Source organism: Rhinolophus sinicus, chromosome 1 (assembly GCF_057876585.1).
Source record: "Rhinolophus sinicus isolate RSI-liver-muscle chromosome 1, RSI-T2T, whole genome shotgun sequence".
NCBI classification, from domain to species: Eukaryota; Metazoa; Chordata; class Mammalia; order Chiroptera; family Rhinolophidae; genus Rhinolophus; species Rhinolophus sinicus.
Window position 1 is genome coordinate 211,979,546 of NC_142501.1, and position 14,182 is coordinate 211,993,727.

General features: G+C 53.0%; 1 protein-coding gene across 1 annotated transcript in view; it reads left to right on the plus strand.

The window, feature by feature from the left end:
* Positions 1–391: 391 nt before the first annotated feature.
* Positions 392–14,182, plus strand: part of SORCS2 (sortilin related VPS10 domain containing receptor 2) — a 426,038-nt gene continuing 412,247 nt past the window's right edge. The window contains exons 1-2 of the mRNA XM_088793080.1: positions 392–526; positions 10,557–10,629. Coding sequence (XP_088649206.1) covers positions 408–526; positions 10,557–10,629 — 192 coding nt within the window. The 5' untranslated portion in view covers positions 392–407. The remainder of the gene's footprint in view (positions 527–10,556; positions 10,630–14,182) is intronic.

Sequence of the window (14,182 nt, forward strand, 5' to 3'; positions counted from 1 at the left end):
GATGTGTTACTTAACTAGATGGGGGCTCCTCTTACAATGTTGTCAATTATACCTCAATAAAGCCGGAAAAAACCCCACATCCGCTGGAGATTTTGGGGTGGAAGGCTGGTGTAGAAACCCAGGGGAGGGAGAGTCCGGGGGCGTGTTTACCTGCCCTTCTTGGTGCAAAGCCCTCCGCACCCCATCTGGATGCTCTGGGATCCCCTGAGAATGCTGCCGGATGCCAAAGGGGCTGGTGGACTGTCGGGGGGGCCCCAGGTATTGATTGACAGGCCCTGGGAGATGGGCTGTAGTCAACCTGAATCCAATCAGGGCCTGATTTGAAATTTAAATCCCGACTAAACAGAACATTAATATGAATTTCATATTTTGTTATTCTTGCAGACCCAGCTGTGTCTCCGCCAAGCATGGCGGGGCTGCAGGCTTCAGGGGAGGACGCCCTCCTGTCTCCCGGCCCCGTCAGCCCCACTCTCAGGACTGAGGGTGTTGGAGGAAAACATCCCCTCTCTGGATACGTCACCTGCAGGTAAACAAAATAGAAACTCAGAATAGCTGGGGCCAGTGTGCCCCAGGGAAGGTAAAATAGGGACTTCTGAAAGTGGGGTGTCCCAAATTCCATCATCAATGTTGCCCACATTTCAGAGCATCCTGAAGGTCTGGCCTTTGAACTCGGGAAGTGGGCCCTGGGAAGGCGGGAGGTGTGGGCACCAGCCAGGCCTGGCGGTGGAGCTGGGAGGTGCGGGAAACGCCTGTCAGAGGAGGCTCTCAGACCCCCCGCCCCATCGCAGGGCTGGCACACCCTGGCTCAGCTATCCTGGTGCTGCTCTCACTGCCGTGGGATGGGGCTGTGCCCAGTCTCCACCTCCAGCCACATCCTCCATCGCTTCCCCACCCAGCCCCACACAGAGAACCAGGCCACTCCTCTCAGTAACCTTCGGTGGCTCCCTATTGCCTGAGAGGCACTGAGGCATGGGCTTTGGAGGTCAAATCCTGGCTCCACTGATGTGTTGGCTGAGTGGCCTTGGACATGCTGTTCTCGCTACCCTGCTCTTGGCCTGCCTGAGCCTGATGCATCCTGCAAGCGTCTGCTCAGAGATTCTCTCTCCAGGAAGCGTCCGGCCCTGCTGGTGGCCATGCATCTCTGGCCCTTGTACCAGCCGCCAGTGCTCTGTGCTCCGTGACCCTCGGACCACAGGCTCCTAAGCTCAGCCTGGTCCCGAGCTGGATTTGGGGGGTGTTTGAAGCTGGAGGCCCCTCCATTGTCTGGCGAGTCTCTCTCTCGTCCCCTTCAGCCTGGCTTGGTCCTGCCCTCCAGTCTTCAGGGGGCACCTACGGAGGGTGGGGTGTTGCTGCGGCTCCCACAGCCCGCTGGCCCCGCCCCAGAGCCGGGGATTTTGGCCAGGAGCCTGTGGTTATGCCTCCTCCCCATGGGCCGCTTCCTGGGCTCAGTGGTGGAGGGTTGGGCATCCTCTCGGGGGCCAGATGTGGCTAAGTGCTGTCCCGGGCTCTGTGTTGTTAGCTGCGGCCTTTCCCAGTGTCCACGCCTGGCTGCCAGCGTCTTTGTTACTATTATATTGTTAGGCCCTTTTGGCCGGGTGAGGAGGGTTGTATTGGAGACAGTGTTTGTCGGTATCTTGTGGACTCTGTGAAGCAGGATCCAGAATCCGGGTCCATCTGCTCCCTGCCACGGGCCCAGCATCCACCCAGCACCCACCCAGGGCCAGGTACATACCTAGTAGGACGAAGACGTCTGAGGGCATTTCCCAGAAGCCGCCTTTGTTGAGACTTAACCTGTCCAAGAACTAGCCGTGGGCCCACAGGCGTCTGGGCCTGAGGCAGGGCCACAGTTGGCACCTGGCTGCCTTCTGAGCTGACGTGCCTGGACCTTGGCATGTGGGTACAGAACCAGCTCCTCCCTGGCGCGGCCCCTCCCGCTCCCCCTCAGATGCCGCCTGTGGCCTGTGGCCTGGGGCCGCTGCCTCAGGGTCCACTGATGAGCCTGCAGCCGCATCCCTCAAAGACACGACCCAGGGTCTCCGGTGCCTCCCTCCAGCGGGTGCAGTGCTGCGGGCTCTGGCGGGGTTGCCAGCAGGGCTCCTGGGGGTGATGGATGGAGGGCCATCTGTCGCTGCATTCGTCTCTGCTGCGGCACCTCCTTCCCGGGCTCCAGCACTTTATTTACAGCCAACTTGAGGGCCTCGTGAAATCCTTTCTGGATCTGGCTCCATTTGTCAGCCTCTCCTGACGGGCTGCTCACGGCCTCATTACTCTCCGGTCCTCCCGCTTCCCTGTGCAGCTCCGGCTCCCCCATCTTCCTCTTCTCGTCTTTCTAGGGAGGACGGAGACTTGAGGAGGAAGCCAAGTTACTTGTATTAATGGCTGTAATAACAGTGACTTCTTGAGGGCTCACCGTGCTTCTCCCCATCGTCTGCTTCGTCCCCTAACGGTTCTCGAGAGGGCACAAGCAGGGCGCCTCCGCTTGCAGTGCAGAAACAGAGAGGCCGAGGGGCCCGCTGTCCCCCCCCATGAGCAGTCGGGGCTGGGCTGGGCTTGAACCCAGGCCGTCTGGCTCCACAGTCTATATTCTGACGTTTCCGCATCACTGCTCGGCAACAGAGAGAGGGCATGGCAAGGTGACCAGAGGCCACATGTGTATGACACCCTGGGGACATAGAGATGATAACTGCTAAAAACTTTTATTTGTACCCGTTTGGTGAATCTAAAGTAAAATGCATATGAGTTAGCTGTAGTTATTAACCCCGTCTTACGAATGAGGAAACAGGCTCAGGGGCATTAAGTGACTTGCTTGAGGTCACACACCAATTAATGAGGGTTTGGGCCCAGCTGCCTCCTGCCTCGGACGTGCTCATGGTCCAGGTGGGGAGACAGAGGGAGTCCGGCCATCACCACCAAGTGCTGCAGGCTCCCGAGGGTGTCACCACCAAGTGCTGCAGGCTCCCGAGGGTGCCCCGAGGAACCTGAACCTGGGTAGGAACCTGACAGGCCGACAGGTGGAGGGGCGGCCATCCCAGGAGGTGAGGGTGGAGGGCTCTGTGTGCGGACCTGAGGGTCCACCAGTCACCCACCCACCCTGCAGACGTGCCTGCTGCTGCTGTGCCAGCTGCGGGGGACACAGTGCGAACGGGCTTGGCCCTTGCCCGTGCAGGGCCACGTGGTTCCCAGGTGGGGAGGGCTGGGGGGCCAGGGACCCCTTCTGGTGGGGACATTTGTGCTTTGGTGGTGGAGCCTGGCACGGAGGCCCAGAGGCAGCAGGTCTGCGGTGGCCCCGCCCAGCACCTCCTCCAGACCCTGGGCTTCCTGTCCTTCTGTTTCTGCTGCTCCAGCCACCATTATCCGCTACCCTCCATTACCTTACCTGCTGGAATTTAGATTCGCTGTTGGAGGCCTTTTTTCACAAAACCATTTAAAAGTCATTCTTAAGTGCTCACTTGATTTCTATACTCGCCTTCCTCGTTATCCTCTGTATGTTTCTGGGGCTCTGGAGAAAGACCAGGGGGGAGTTCATGGCAGGGAGAAAGTGTGGAGAGGCACCGTGAGGGGTGTGCAGCTGTGGAGGGGCAGAGCGTTTGGTACTTTTCCATCCCTGTGCTGTGTGACTGGGCATATAACTTAACATCTCTGTGCATGAGGGCTTCAGGTTGGAGAAACCCATGGGTGTGGGGAAGGCTGGTGGCCCCACTGTACCAAAACGTCCAACTGCTCTGTGCCCGAGAACCTGTTAGTTTTTATCCAATAGGGTTACATTAGTGAACCATCTCCCATCCCTTCTGTCCTGTGACCACAGCCCCCCTTGCTCAGACCCTTGGTAGAAGACTGCTTTCCTAAGTATCACACACGTTCCACTAGGTACACAGGACACTGGGCCCACGATGGCAGCTTCAGGGCACAAGGCAACTGTTGGGCTGATGGAAATGCTCTCTAGTCTGATTGTGGCATTTACATGGCTGCATGTGTTTGTTAAAACTCGTAGAACCAAGCACTACACAGGGTGAGTTTAACTGTGTATGTATTATACCTCAGTTAAAGATATTTTTCCGTAAAAGTCTTGCACATATTTATTAGGTTTACTCCTAGGTAGTTCATATTTTCTGTTGCTATTATGCATGGTGTCTTTAAAAAAAATTTTTTTTTTATTGGGGAATATTGTGGAACAGTGTGTTTTTCCAGGACCCATCAGCTTCATGTCAAGTCATTGTTTTCAATCTAGTTGTGGAGGGCGCAGCTCGCTGACGCATGTGGGAACCGAACCGGTGGAGACCCTGGTGTCACAAGCACTGCGCTCTAACCACTGAGCCAACCATCAGCCCCCACACATGGTATCTTTTTAAAATGACATTTTCTGTTTGTTGTTAGTGTAAAGAAATGAGATTGATTTTTCCATGTAAAGCTCAAGTCTAAAATTTTTTCTGAATTCTCTTATAATTTGATTGTAGATCTCTTTTGGGTTTTCTAGGTAGATATGTTGTTTGTGAATGAGTTTGTTTATTACTTTATTTTTCTTGCCTTATTGCACTAGCTAGGATCTCCACCGTGTTTCCCCAAAAATAAGACCTAACCGGAAAATAAGCACTAGCATGATTTTTCAGGGTGCTCGTAATATAAAATAAGCCCTAATGCATCTTTTGGAGCAAAAATTAATGTAAGACTCTGTCTTATTTTCAGGGAAATACAGTAGGGCTTATTTTATATTACAAACATTCTGAAAAATCATGCTAGGGCTTATTTTCCAGTTAGGTCTTATTTTCAGGGAAACATGGTAATAAAATGTCCTGATTCTTATTAGATGGAATGTTTCTGAAGTTTTCACCAGCAAAGATTACGTTTGTTGTAGGTTTTTGGTAGATATATTAAGAAGATGCCTTTCCATTTCTAATTTACTAAAATGTTTTGTTTTAAATCGTATTGCTGAGTTTTATAAAAAAAATACCAGCATTATTGAGACGATCGTGTTTTCTGTAATCTGATGATGAATCACGCCTATGGATTTCTAAGGTAGAATCATCGTTGCATTCTCAGGATCAAGCCATCTTGGTCACGAGCTGTTTACATTTTACTTTTATGTTTACTTTGTGTAAAAGGTTGGATCCTGCTTGCTGATGTTCTGTGTACGATTTTACCGTTTTACGTTCTTATGTGAGAAAAGCTGTTTCCTCCTGCAGTTTGTCTCTGGTTTTGGCATCGGTGTTGTACCAGCTGCACAGAATGGGAGCATTTGGATAAGACTGGGATGCTCTGGGCACGGAGCTTTCTTTATGAGAAACTATTGATCCTTATATTTCATTGGAAATTATGAGGCTCTTCAAATTTTTAATTCCTTTCTCAGTAAGTTCAATTATTGTAGTCATTTTTAGGAATTTGTCTATTTCATGTTAAATTTAAAATATATTGTCATTGGGCCGACCCAGTGGCTCAGGCGGTTGGAGCTCCGTGCTCCTAACTCCGAAGGCTGCCGGTTCGATTCCCATATGGGCCAGTGAGCTCTCAACCACAAGGTTGCCAGTTCAATTCCTTGACTCCCACAAGCGATGGTGGGCAGTGCCCCCTGCAACTAAGATTGAACACGGCACCTTAAGCTGAGCTGCCACTGAGCTCCCGGATGGCTCAGTTGGTTGGAGTGCATCCTCTCAACCACAAGGTTGTTAGTTCGACTCCCGCAAGGGATGGTGGGCTGCGCCCCCTGCAACTAGCAACAGCAACTGGACCTGGAGCTGAGCTGCGCCCTCCACAACTAAGACTGAAAAGACAACAACTTGACTTGGAAAAAAGTCCTGGAAGTACACAGTGTTCCCCAATAAAGTCCTGTTCCCCTTCCCCAATAAAATATTAAACAAAAACAAAAACAAAAACAAAAACATTGTCATTAAGATTCTCATCATATTTTTATTAGCATTTTAATCTGTAGGATATCTGTAGGGAAACCCATTTTTTATTTCAAATATTGTTTGTGTATTCTCTCCTTCTTTTCTTGATCATTCTTGTTAGAGATTAGTATACATACTCCATTAGTCATCCCGAAGAACAAACATTGGCTTTGTTTTCTGTCTCATTCACTTATCCTCTTCTTTCTACTTTCTTTGGTTTATTCAGTTGTTACTTTTATATCTTAAGTTGGATGGCTACCTCATTAGTTTTCACCTGCCTTTTCCAGTGTACAATATGAAGGCTATAAATTTCCCTCGAAGAACAACTTTTGCTGTACTCTGCAAGTGTAGCATTTTCATTGCTATGTGGTTCCAGGAATTAAAAAACACCCATATGTTTTTCGCTTGGCCCATGATGAACTTGGTTTTCTGTAAGAGAGAAATTGGGGAAATGGTGTTATTCATGCAGATAATGCAGGACCCGTCAGGGCCTGCGAGAGGGCTCGGAGAAGAGGTGTCTGTTTTGTGTGTTTTAGCTGGTTTAACGCAACAGTTGGGAAGGAGGAGCCTGTTGCAAAATTATGCTTTCTATCGTTTACATAAATTTTTAAAACACAAAACAATTCTTTTTCCTTTATGGGCACATAAGTAGTGAAAGTGAAAACACTGGATGGTTATGTACCAAATTCACCACAATCGTTGCCCTGGGGAAGGGAGGGAGGGCAGGCCCTGGGGAGGAGTGTCAAAGAGACTGGCGTCCGCAGTGTTCTATTTCTCATAAAGACCCCACACAGTAACTATAAGAACGATACAACACTGTAAGAATGTAAGAACTTAAGAACTATGAGCACTTTCTTACACTGAAGGAAAAGCTGTCGCTCATTAATTCTGAACGGTGAGTGCCCAGGTACCTGCTACCTTGCTCTGCCCGCGATTGAACGAGTTTGTGACTCCAACGTTGTGGGAGCTGGAGTGAAGGGAAAAGTAAAGAAAAGAGATTAAGACCAGGGCTGAGAATAGCCCCCTACGACGTGGTCCTGACCAGCGGTGGAGGTGGCCACTGCCTGGCTTTTAGGAGCCGAATGAAAACAAGCGATTTGTCACTGTTTCTTCAGCGCCTTCCTGTTTGGCTTCAGAATTCTACTCAGGGGAATTAAGCAGGAAAAATAATTTGGACAGAAGTAAACAGGTGAGAAGATGTTTATTGGAATTGTTTACAATAGTAAACATTTGGATACGATACAAGGTCTGACACCTAAGTTCGCGAACTTGTTGCAATGATGTTTCTAACCATTTTTGGTATCAGAGGAATTATTCGTTATGAATTTGTACCAACTGGACAAACAGTTAACCAAATTTACTATTTGGAAGAGCTGAAAAGTCTGCGTGAAAAAGTTAGACGACCTGAATTTTTCACCAACAATTCATGGCTCTTGCATCACGACAGTGCACCAGCTCACAGGGCACTGACTGTGAGGGACTTTTTAGCCAGTAAACAAATAACTGTATTGGAACACCCTCCCTACTCACCTGATCTGGCCCCCAATGATTTCTTTCTTTACCTGAAGATAAAGGAATTATTGAAAGGAAGACATTTTGATGACATTCAGGACATCAAAGGTAATACAATAATAGCTCTGATGGCCATTCCAGAAAGTTCCAAAACTGCTTTGAAGGTTGGACTAGGTGCTGGCGTCGGTGCAGAGCTTCCCAAGAGGAGTCATTCGAAGGTGACCGTAGTGATATTCAGCAATGAGGGATGTAGCACTTTCTCTAGGATGAGTTCGTGAGCTTAATTGTTAGACCTCGTATTCAAGTCCCAACCCCCAGTGGGACTGTATTTGGAGACAGGACCTTTACGGAGGTGACTAAGGTTACATGACATCTTGAGGATGGAGCCCTGACCCTGTAGGGCTACTGCCCTTATAAGAAGATACACTGGTGCTCCCTTTCTCTCCACCATATGAGGACACAGGACAAGGCGGCCGTCTGCTCACCAGGAAGAGAGCCCTCACCAGACCCCACCGTGCAGCACCGAGCCCAGACTTCCAGGCTCCAGTACTGAGAGAGAGAGTACATTGCTATAGCTTCAGCCCCCAGCCTGTGCTTCCTGGTTGCGAAGGCCAAGCCGACTAAACAGCAAACTGGCAGCAAGGAGGAAGACCGTGGAAGGGGCAGGATGGGAACGTACGCGATTGGCCAAACCCGAGGTTCTCCAGCTGTGTGCCTCTAACAAGAAAGCCCCCTGCGGAACATTTGCTTTTGCCAAATAGCACGGTTTGTGTCCAGATGCAGCGCCACACTGCTGTGAGCCGCTAGAGGAGAGCGGGAGAACGGAGACACGTGATTGATGTTTTGGCACCAGGCCCCAGAGTCCACCCCACACGCCGAGTCCCGGCCAAGGCCATGTTCCTGAGAGCCGCATGGGGAAGCCGCCCAGAACCCGGCGGGCGGGGCTGGCAGTGCCTAAACAGCTGGACTGGTCCCCGCTTGGCCAGAGATTCCCAGCCCATGTGAAGTGTGGACACCCCACCTGCCCCCGTGATCAGAGACAGATCTGTGGGCTCCCCTTGCTTCTCCCCACGCCTCTAGAGAGATAGGTTCCATTGAGCCGCATCTGTCTGCTATCCATTGTGCTGGTGGCAGCAGGTTGGGAAAGCGAGACCCACGAGAAGCTGAATGCTACTGTGAAGTCTCCTGGGACCAAGGGTCAGGGCAGGGGCCAGCAGGGTCTGTGCTCACTGGGGCTGTGCTCACTGGGACCCCTGAGGGTGCTTTGGTGTCCCAGGGCTGGTGAAACAAGTAACCACAAACTGAGTGCTGTAAAGCAACACAGATTTATACTCTTGGTTCAGGAGGCCTGAACCTGAAATCCAGGGGTCGACAGGGTTGCTTCCTTCTAGAAGCTAAGAGGGAGAATCTGGTCCAGGCCTCACTCCCAGCTTCGGGCAGTTTCCAGCAGTCCCTGGTGGGCCTGGGCTTGTGGCTGCATCACTCTAGTCTCTGCTTCTGTCGTGGGGCCACCTTCTCCATCTCTGTGTCTCAGAACTTCCCCTTTCTCTTAGAGGGACACCAGTCATTGGATGTAGGGCCCCCCTTAAACTGAAGATGATCTCATCTCAGGACCCCTAACTCCGTTACTTCTGTGAAGACTCCATTTCCAAAGGTCATAATCCAGGTCCAGGGGGTTAAGATGTAGGTGTATCTTTTTGGGGTCACCGTTTAACGCACTGCAGAGGGCTGTGACTGAAAAGGGACTAATGGAGGCAGCGTCTATAGAAATGTGTTGAGGTGAGGGGTCCACTGGGAATTGAAGCACTGGGGAGCAGTAGGCTGGTTACCGCCTGCAGGGGACAAGGCCCCGAGGCTGGGCCCAGAGCAGGTGGTGGCCGTGGCCATGGAAGAGGGGCTGCCATTCGCCCGCCAGGCAGGAGCTGAGAGAGACCGCAGTCCACAGCACACTGGGCAGGGGGAACCCACACCTCGCTTTCCTCCCTCCAAGCTGCCATTGGCCTAGCCCACCTGGAAGCCAGAGGGGAGGGCAGGTGGGGCTGGGGTCCTTGATGAGGTCCTGCCCTAGGACAGGGCAGAAAGGGGGCCTGGGGGCAGTCGGGGCTAAGCAGCAGCGGCGCAGAGGGAAGGGGCAGCGCTGCATCAGTACGGAGGGGTCGACGCCCTTGGCCTTCCTACCTGCCAGGTCACCTCCTCCCTTCTTCCCTCCCTCCCCACTTCTCTCCCTCCCTTTCCACTCCTCCCTCCCTCCCTGCTACCCACCCTCCTTCCATTCAATAACCACATCTGAACACCATGATAACACACGAGTCAACAGCATTACAATCTCAATGACCCCCCCAGACCCGTGGGCATAACTGATGGAATGACAAGCCAGATGCATGGGGCTGGAGGGGTGGTCTGCGGGTGGCTGCAGGCTCCCACGGCCACTGCCCACTGCAGTGCTTCACTCTGAACTGGGGGAGGGGGTCCGCTAGGCAGGAGGAGGCAGGAGGCAGGGCTGGGGTGTGTTCTGGACCCAGAGGAAACCACGTGTCTAGAAGTGGGAAACCAAAGAGCCCCTTGCTCCAGGCTCAGCATGGGCGAGTTGGCCAGGCCAGCGTTCCCTCACCCTTCACTGTCCTGTAGGCAGATGTGCAGCCACAGCCTTTCCTTGGCTGGACTGCAGGTTGAAGGGGGAGCGTGGTGGGTGAGCTGGGTCAGTGGCCAGGGGAGGGGGCTATACTGGAACAAGGTTCTGGGAGGGGCGCTGCAAAGGATTTTGTCAAGCTCCGGACTGCCATCTGCCAGCAAGTCTGGGGCCCGGGCAGGAAGTGCCTGGGTCTCCTTTACACAGGGGATGAGAAACCACCTCCTGGCTCCCAGCCCCTGCCTCCTCTGAATACACAAACACCCTGAGGCTCCTGGAGCATTTACTCCGGCCCTTCTCAGGAGAAGGGATCACTGACTGTCCCAGCAGATGTCAGCCATCTGGGGGACCCTTCCCACCAGATGTCGTTTACAAATCGCAGAAGTGGTGCCTGCCTGTCGTGAGGAATGTAAACATCAGTGGGGCACAGAGGAAACACCCCTGCTGCCTAGTGCCACCCTGTGCAGTGCAGTGGAGCCTTTCAGGTTTGTCGTGAATGTGTACACATATTAAAACATAACTTTGTGTTTCAGAAATGGGACCGTTTGTGCCTCGCTGTTTCTCCTGGCCCTTCTCGTGCTCGCAGTGTCCTGGGCCTTTATCCTGGTAAGTTTGCTTGAAGCTGGCGTTCTGGGTTGGACCCTGTCCCTTGTCCCCCCACCCGAGGCTCCATGTGGAGACCCTTTTGTGTTTTCTGGATTTCTGGTTGTTACCATCTGTGCTGCAGTAACTGTCTTACTGCACACATACTTGTGCACGCCTGCGAGCCTTTCAACCATGGATTTTTCTAGAAGAGGCATCACTTGGTCACAGTCATCACATATTTAAAGCTTCGGTGGAAAGCGCCCCAGTACCTGCCAGTTGGGGTCCCACCACACTTTCACGCCTCCAAATGTTGTCAAAGTCTTGTCTGAGGAGTGGAGGCAGTTGTCCCCAGTACAACACAGCGCGTCCCGTCCCGGCCGCCCCCAGAGGCTGTTCCTGCCGCGTGGCCCCCCTGCTGCCGAGGCCTGAGTCCTGTGCTTTGTGGTCAGCGGCCCCAGCTCTGCTCACTGCGAGGTCTCCGCGCGTGTCTGCTTATCTGTCTGTTCCTCTCCATCCCCACGCCCTGTCCCTCCCTCCGCCCCTCCCCAGACAACTGTTCTAAGTGTTTAATGCGTGGCTTTGCTGTATAAAGTGAGCATCGATCTTCTCTGGGCATAATTTCGAGTAAACCTTTAGTTGAAGAATATACACATGGGAACTGCATACAGAAAAGTACACAGATCACCCGGGTTCAGCTACAAGGATTTTCACGTTTATGATCCTGTGCAGTCAGCACCCAGATCAAGAAACCAAGTGTCACCGGCACCCTCCAGTCCCCTGTCCCTTCCGTACTCCACAGGGGGTGGTCTGTGGGTTCTGTCTGGTTGGGGCCATTAGGCATTCAGCATAGTGCTGCCGTGGCTTTCAGTGTGCGCGCGTGTGTGTGTGCATGTGTGTGTGCGCACACGTGTGTGTGTGTGTGTTACAGTCATGTCATGGGGTGGTGATGTACAGCTCACATGGTTTTCATAAGTTCTGCATTTTTACAGCTTTGTCCCTATTACTCTGTACATTGTGGAAATAAACAAAGCCCCCCCTGCCCCCACACACATGAGAAGCCAAAGTCTGTTTACTCAGAACCCGCTGTAGCGGGGTTGGCCACCATTACGTACATTTGGCCGAGACCCCAAGGCAGGCAGAGGGGTGGGTGCTTCCTGGTGGAGAAAAGGGGGCTCGGGTGTCTGATGGAGCCTGGGGGAGGCTGGGGGGCTTCTAGAAGGCGGCGTCCCAGGTGACAGGCTAGGGGAGCAGGTGTGGCTTTCTCGGGTTGGTCCTGAGTGGGAAGTGGGGACAGAAGGTAGGGAAGCTGTGAGTTATTGATCAAATCCTGGCCGATTGTCACAGAAGTTATTGTTCAGCCTCCTGGATTGTCACTGGAGACGGCAGGCTGACGTCCTGCGAGTCTGACTTAGAGGCAGGTGGCTGCGGCTCTGTTTTATATGAGGTCTGGCTGTTGTCTGTACATTCAGTCTCTCAACACCTACTCTGCCTCTTCTCACTGCTGCGTTGTACTTTGTGGTCAACCCAGCACGACCCCAGCGGCCCCCAGGTCGCCTCCAACTCCCACCGCCCCAAACAATCCCATAGGGAACACACTCACACCATCCTGGTCCGGTGTGAGAATTTCTTTGGCCCGTACAAGCTGGATGGATTGCTGGTCACCAAGTAGCCCCGTTGGCTATTTAGAACCATCCTGAGGTTCCGGTGGCTTCAGCAGCAAGTTCTCAGCGTCCCTATGTTAGGCTGGGTCCAGCCACTCCACAGGTGCTGGACAGGGCACCTCTCATTGTTCCAGAGTCACATTTGCTGTTCATCTCCCACAGGTGGGCAGTGTAGGGCCCGAGTCCCACACGCAGCTCCCGGAGGAGCTGGCACGTGAGCTGAGGCCTTGAGGTATTAGCCAGGCAGATGGGGGAGGGTGGAGGGGAAACAGAGCACTGCCCCAGGTGGGGCAGCCCGGGTGGGAGAATGGGGGCTGGGCAGGGCCTCCGACCTTGGTCAAGGCCTCCGACCTTGGTCGTGTGCTCTGGGTGACTGCAGTGAGATAGGCGGGACACCTCCATGCATTAGCACAAGTACCACTGGCCACGGTTCAGAACGGGCTACCGTAAGTTGTGCCACATAAACCTCACAAGACCCCGTGAGGCAGCATTACAACCCCCAAGCCGCCTTACCCGCAGTGCTTGCCCCTCAGGGAAACCTAGGGCGTGACAGGTGATGTGTGTGTGGAGGTGTGGGCGCAGTGGGAGAGACGGCGCCTATAGCAATGATGGCTGGACCGATGGTGGGGGGATGGGGTGACCCATAAATCGATACACTGGCGGAAACGGGCATTACAAGACATCTGCAGAGTTTCTCAAAGTTTGGCCCAAATTCTTGGATCGTAAATGTCAGGCCCAGATATTATAACCAATCAAAGAAGTTTTAGAAACATTGAAAGCATGCAGAAAAATTCAGAAAATAACTAAAAAGCATCCTTGACACTGTTTGCATGTTGAGATTTCTTTCTCTTCAAAATGAACAGGTGAGTTGAATGGTGCAGACACAGAGTGGGTGGGAACCTGTTCTGCCCCCTCCCTTCCCGGGAGCGACCACTGTCCCCAAGTGGTTCTTGTCCTTCCAGTGATAGCACGGAGTACGTTACCCGACGTCTTTCTTGGGAATGACACACACTGTCCCTGCGTGTTCCAGGGAGGGTTGACTGTACTCCCAGCACCGGGCTTGGCTTGTCACACCCAGGCTTTGGGAGGCTTGTCTGTGTCCATGCGTGTGGATCTAGTTGCTTCATTCCAGTTGTGTTCTCCTGTGTGGATGAGCCGCGTTTCTCCCGCCTGCTGCGCGCAGGGGCCTTCAGTTGCTTTCGTTTCTGCGTCACTCCACAGTGTGTTAGTTTCCTGTCGCTGCATAACCAATTGCCACACACTGAGCACCTGCAAACAAGCCCACGGGTGATCTCATGGTTTCTGTGCGTCAGGGTCTGCGCAGGGGTTAGCTGGGTCCTGCACTCAGCGCCTGGGGACATCTCGAGTGACCCTGGAGTGACCCACCTCCACACCTCTTATTATGTGAGGAGTGTGCCTGTTCCTGACTTAAGCCATTTCGAGCTGAGATTTAGGTGTTTGCTGTCAAAGGCGACCTTAAGTCACAGAGACCGAAGCTCAGAGAAGCTGAGTGACCCGTCCAGGGCACACGGCTGGCTGGCAGCGTGTGGCCGATGCTGGGACTCGCGCCTGAAGCTCCTGCCCACACTGCTAAGCAGTGGGCGGGGCGTGAGTGTCCCAGGGGCTTACACGCGGGATTTCTTGTCTTACAGCCCTGGAGCCAGAAGTCCAGGATCCTGGTGGCAGTGGGTAGTGAGGGAGAATGTGTCCCAGGCCTGCCCCGGCTCCCGGGCTGTGCGGCCGTCTTCATCTTATCCACACTTCACCCCTCTCTGCCTTCACCTCCCATGGCCTTCTCCCTGTGCCCGTCTGTGTCCACATGTCCCCTTTGTGTACGGGCACCAGTCGTATTAGATCAGGGCCCCGCCTGCTCCAGTGTGACCTCATCTTAACTAACTGCCCCTGCAATCACT